The sequence below is a fragment of the Ursus maritimus genome, unplaced genomic scaffold (assembly GCF_017311325.1).
Source record: "Ursus maritimus isolate PB19 unplaced genomic scaffold, ASM1731132v1 scaffold_29, whole genome shotgun sequence".
NCBI lineage: Eukaryota > Metazoa > Chordata > Mammalia > Carnivora > Ursidae > Ursus > Ursus maritimus.
The window spans coordinates 35583594-35589593 of NW_024425452.1; the positions used below are offsets into that span (position 1 = coordinate 35583594).

A 6000-nucleotide genomic window follows, 5' to 3' on the forward strand; every position below is an offset into this window, starting at 1 on the left:
TTTCTAAAGTTAAAAATAAAACTACTATATAATTCAACGCAATTCCACTTCTGGGAAAATATCCAAAGAGAAACAAAACACTAACTCAAAAAGATTGTGTACCTCCATGTTCACAGTAACATTATTTACAACAGCCAAATTATGGAAACAACCTAAATGTCCATCGACAAATGAATACACAAAAGAAACTGTGTTGTGTATATATACACCCACACACACAAAATATTTGAATACAAAAATGGGAAATCCTACCATTTGGGACAACATGGATGGACCTTAAGGGCATTATGCTAAGTGAAATAAGTCAAACAGAGAAAAAGAAGAAAATAGTGTATGATCTCACCTTATATGTAAAATCTTAAGGAAAAAAAGAAACTCACAGAAAAAGATCAGACTTGTGGTTTACAAGAGGTGGAGCATAGGGGAGAGGAAATTGCAGGAAGGTGGTCAGGTACAAAACTTCCAAGAAGATAAATAATTACTAGGGATGTAATGTACAACATGATGACTATAGCTAACAATTAAGCTACAATTAACTAATCAAAACTACAATGAGCTACCATTATTTATGTACTAAAATGACTAAACCAAACCTACAGACAATATCAGAAGAGTCAAATGTTTTGACAAGTGTAAATTAGTACAACCACTTTGTAAAACTATATGGCAGTATCCAGTTAAGTTAAACAAATACATATACTATGACTAAGCATTTCCATCCACGTGCATCTACCCAAAATAAATAAGTCTATCAAAAGAACTATATATACATAAGAATATTCATAGCAGCGTTATTCATAACAGCTAAAAACTGTAAACAAGTAAAATGCCCTTCAACAGAAGAATGGATAAACAAAGTATGTCATATTCCCAGTGGAATACCACAAAACAAAAGAGACTTAAGTCCTGACATAGACAACAATATGGACAAATCTCAAAGTTGAGAGAAACCAGGTACAAGAGGACCATATAATTCCATTGATAATGAAATTCAAAAACAACAAAACTGATCAACGGTGACTGGGGTTACTGACAAGGGAGTGTACTGGGGTGCTAGAACAAATGAGACAAAAATAACTGCTAACATTTATAAGACTATGTTCTATGTCCTGAGCACCATTTGAAACACTTTCAACGTATTAATCCTTTAATCATCAAATAATCATATAATGTAAATACTAGTATCACCATTTTACAGATGAGTGTACTGTGACAGATAAAAGTTAGATCACTTATCTAAAGGCACATAACTGATTAATGGGGAGGCAGAATCAAATTCTTACATTGAAGCTCAGTTCATAACTTTCAACCACAACAATAAATTGCCTCAATAATCAAAAGAAAACTCTTTTTTTTTTTAAGATTTTATTTATTTATTTGACACAGAGAGAGACAGCCAGTAAGAGAGGGAACACAAGCAGGGGAGTGGGAGAAGAAGAAGCAGGCTCCCACCAGAGCAGGGAGCCTGACGCGGACTCGATTCCAAGACCCCAGGATCACACCCTGAGCGAGAAAGCAGATGCTTAACCACTGAGCCACCCAGGCGCCCCTCAAAGAAAACTCATACGCTACACCTGGGCTAAACAAAACACGCCAAAGTGTTATATTATTACTATTACCATTATTACTAGCATGTAACTTAAAATATTCCTTATTATAACACTCAAATATTCAACACTATTATTAAATGCATCTATGCTCCTAGCTTTCCCTAACAATACTGTAACAGTGATATCACAAATAATTTGAAATATATAAAGTATGTTACTCTATTCCTCCCACAAATCATTTATAATAGCCAAAACTTAGACATTTCTCTTTCCCAGATAAGATTCATAATCTTGGGGCACTTGGCTGCCTGCATCAGGCTCCCTGCTCAGTGGGGAGGCTACTTCTCCCTCTCTTCCCCGTTCTTGCCCTCTCTTGCTCTGTTGCTATCTCCGTTTCTCTCCTCTCAAATAAATAAATAAAATCTTAAAAAAAAAAAGATTCGTGATCTTAATTCATATTGAAAGAAAAAATTTAATATACTAAATAATACCTTGAAAGATCTTCAGGATTTGAGTTCAAGACTATAAAAGAAAAAATTAATCTCAGGGTGCCTGGCTGGCTCAGTCCACAGAGCATATGACTCTTGACCCCAGTGTCATGAGTTCATGCCACAATGGTGATAGAGCCTACTTAAAATTTAAAAAAAAAATTTTTAAATAATTTTGAAAAGGAGTATTAGTCTAAGTTAACCATATAGAAGGAAAGCTCCAAATCTCCATATTAACCAGTAAATATTTTAATTGAGAAATTTCTTTTAAAGTTATTTCTAAAAACTAGCTGGTGAAATGCCTGTGTGAGGAATCATTTAAGGGCGCCTTGGTGGTTCAGTCATTAAGCATCTGCCTTCGCTCAGGTCATGATCTCAGAGTTCTGGGATAGAGCCCGCATTGGGCTCCCTGCTCAGCGGAAACCTGCTTCTCCCTTTCCCACTCTCCCTGCTTGTGTTCCCTCTCTTGCTGCCTGTTTGTCAAATAAATAAAATCTTAAAAAAAAAAAATCATTTAAGATTCTTTTAAGTAATCTATACACCAAGCGTGGGATTCAAACTCACAACCTCAACATCAAGAGTCGCATGTTCTTCTGACTGAGTCAGCCAGGTGCTCAAGAAATCATTTATTGATGGTATGAATTAAGCCTATCTTCTCATTTCTAATTTCATTATTATACCCCCTAATGTTTCTATTTTTTATATTATATATATTTTTCTTTTTAAATTTCTAAAATAGATGTGCCTCATATTCCCCACTCCCAGAACACGGACATTTTCTTGTATACAATTTCCAGAGATGCAAAGCCTACATAATCAACGTGTATATACATATGAATGTACACACATATTCTAAAGAAAATCACACAGCACACTGAAAGCACACTATATACTCTGTCTTTTTGCACCTTCAAAAAGTTTTTCCTAGAAAAGATACTTAACCATTTATTTTATTTATTTTTATTCTAAGGTAGCAGCTACAACATGGGGCTTGAACTCATGACTCGAGTCAAGAATCCCATGCTCTACCAACTAGCCAGCCAGGCACCCCAGGGTACCTAACCATTCTTTTAGACAGTTCTATCATGTTTTAAGGTCACTTTTGCTGCTTTCAACAGTAATAAAGGAAAATACCAAAAATGTATGCAAAAACAATTTCACTCATAAATCCACCACTCAGAATTTATTATATCCTTCTTTCTTTGCATAATACAAAAAAGGTACAGGGTAGAGATCAGATGATATCCTATGACTTCTTAACAACAAAGACACTAGACACTATAATTAAGTAGGCAACTTCAGAAATCTAGTTCAACCTGATCTTGCATGTCCTACCTTGGACACCTAAACGACCGACCTACCAAAAGAGATAGGGTAAAATTCCTGGACAAAACTTAGTAATCACAAAACGTTTAGCTATCTTTCATACTAAAGCTATTCATCTAGTTTAGAATACCTTTCAGATAGCAGAAAGCAAGTACTTAGTAATTCATTTCCCTCTGTTAAGGATTCCCCTTCCTCCATGTTCCTAAAATCAAACATCTTACTGTCACAATCAAAGCACATTTTCCAGTAAAATATCAATTGCTATTTAAACCTAATATTATATTAACCCAGAGTCAACTAATAAGAAAGCAAAATGGGTAGGTGAAAAATTCAGCTCCAACAGTCGGAAATGGTTACCTTAGAGCAAAATTAAATCACCAAATTCTTGGTGAATACTTTCCCATTCCTATCCTCAGGGGATCAACCACCCCAAAACAAAGAGTAGAGTCGGTTTCATGTTCAAAACATCAAAAAAAAAATATATATATATATATATATATGATGTAGATGCTGTTGCTGACAAGTGTCTCAGACTTCTTTCCACCAAAAGCAAATGTGGAAGTAATCTGAAGGAAAGTTCTCCTCTACTACCTGTTTCATCGTTACCATTTGTGGAAATAGCTAACTGAAGGAAATCGAATTTATTTCAGGAACAGAACGCCCATTTCAAAATGTCAACTGAATTTATCAATTTTAACTTTCAATCTTCCCTTTAGAATATTCTAGAGATATTGAAACAGGTACTATTTTGCGTTCTGGCTTCAACAAATCTTTACGATCATCCATTTTAAACCACCCCTTTGGGGAAAGCTTCGGCTAACAAGACTATGTGTGAGCGTGTGTGCTTCAGTTGGAAGAGTGTGTGTGCCTGGGCTGCAAGATCATGCGCATGTCTGCACACAGGTGTACATGCTTCCACTGCATGATTGTGCTTGCGCGCGCTTCAGCTCTAAGACTGTGAGCACGTGTATATGCTTCAGTTGTAAGACTGATTGTGTGTGTGTGTGTGTGTGTGCGCCCGCGCGCGCCCTTCGGCTCTAAGACTGTGCGTTTGCGCACTGCGGCTGTTCAGATCGTGTGTACGTGTGTGCGCTTCAGCTGTAAGACTACGTGTGAGCCCTTCAGCTGTAAAATTGTGGGTGTGCGTGTGTGTGCACGCAATGCGGCTGCAAAACTATATGTGAGCACCGTTCGGCTCTAAGAATGCGTGCCTGTGTGCGTGCTGTGGCTGTAAGACTGCCTGCGTGTGTGCGCGCGCGCCCTTCGGCTGTAAGACTGTGTGCCTGTGTGTGCGCATGCGTGTGGTGAGAGCGAGGAGTCGGCCCGAAACCGGGGCGGCTACAGAACCTGGAACCCGCCTCCGTCAGCTGACTGGACCGCCCCTGCAAGGTCTCAAATTGGGACGCACATACAGATTACACTCCTCCGAAAAACAGCGATGATGGAGCACCGGGTTTTAAGAAGCCGGTGAAAAGTAGGTAAGAATCAGGGCCAGCTGTCTCAGGAGACCTGGCCTGAGGAAAGGGGGCACTGGAACGCACCCCGCCCCCGCTCGCACTTCCGGGCGCAGCCGCTCCGCCCAGCTCCCCGAGGCCGAGCTTCCCAAGGCCTCGCCGCCGGCCCCAAGCGCTGCAGCTGCGCGGCCCGGGCGGTGTCCGCACAGCGAAGCACCACGGGCCCCCGTCCGCAGCCTCGCGGAGCAGCCGCCCGCCGGCTCCGCGCTGCGGCGTTACCTGTTGAGGAGCAGCGAGGCGACGCTGAGGCAGAGCAGCAGGAAGCAGAACAGCGGGTACTGGCGGCAGATCTCGCGACCCACGTCCAGCCGCAGCCGCTGCTTCAGCTTCTCCCCCACCGTCCGCACCCAGGACACCATCTCCGTGGGCGTGGTTGGAGTTGCGCTACCGACGGAGGCCGAGGTCGAGGCGACCCCCATCAACCTCCCGCGTCTCCGCCCCGCCGGCCCGGCGGCTAGCCACACAGCCGCCGACCGGCGGACCGTCCGCCGGCTGCAGCCGCCCAAGGCCCCGCCCAAGGCCCCGCCGCGCATGCGCGGCCCCGCCCCCTCCCCCTCGCCGCCGCCGCCGCCGCCGGCCGAGGGGACGGCCGCAAGGCGTGCCCGAGGTCGTCACCCCGCGCGAGACCCAGCGCGTCCCCTCGCTCCGCCCTCTTGACCAGGCTCGCGCGCCGTCTCCCACAAAGGGCCGGGAGCCCCTGCAGAGTGGCCTTCTCCGGAAGTCAGGGCGACGCTGCAGCAACCAGTAGCCGCCTGTACCGCGGAGGAGAGAGAGACGGTTGTGCCCGAGCACGGGAGACGCTGCGGTCCCGCAGCCGCCAGGCCCTGCGTGCGGACGGCCGAGCTCGCGGGGCCGCTGGGACTGTAGGCTTTGGGACGCGGGCCGGCGGAGGACGCAGTGCGCGGTCGCGGCCCCCGCCGCTCCCCACGCCTCGTCCGCGTAGGCTCTGCTCCGGATGGGGACCGGGCGAGCTTTCCGCGACGCCCCCGAGAGAACGGGGACGACTCCGTCCTTGTTTGGCGGGGGTGGGGGAGCGGCTGAGGAAAGTACTTCCGGAATGTGGGCGTCGAACCCAGCGGCCGCCGCCCTTGCGAAAGCGTGTTCTGAGCGCTCGCGGGCGAG

The 6000-nt window shown here is 44.9% G+C and overlaps 1 protein-coding gene across 5 annotated transcripts in view; it reads right to left on the minus strand.

The window, feature by feature from the left end:
• SNX14 (sorting nexin 14) overlaps positions 1 to 5384 on the minus strand; it is a 74419-nt gene extending 69035 nt beyond the window's left edge. For all 5 annotated transcript variants that reach the window (XM_040643717.1, XM_040643714.1, XM_040643715.1 and 2 more), the window contains exon 1: positions 5098 to 5384. In XM_040643717.1, the coding sequence (XP_040499651.1) occupies positions 5098 to 5297 (200 nt within the window). In that variant the 5' untranslated portion in view covers positions 5298 to 5384. The remainder of the gene's footprint in view (positions 1 to 5097) is intronic.
• Positions 5385 to 6000: the final 616 nt, after the last annotated feature.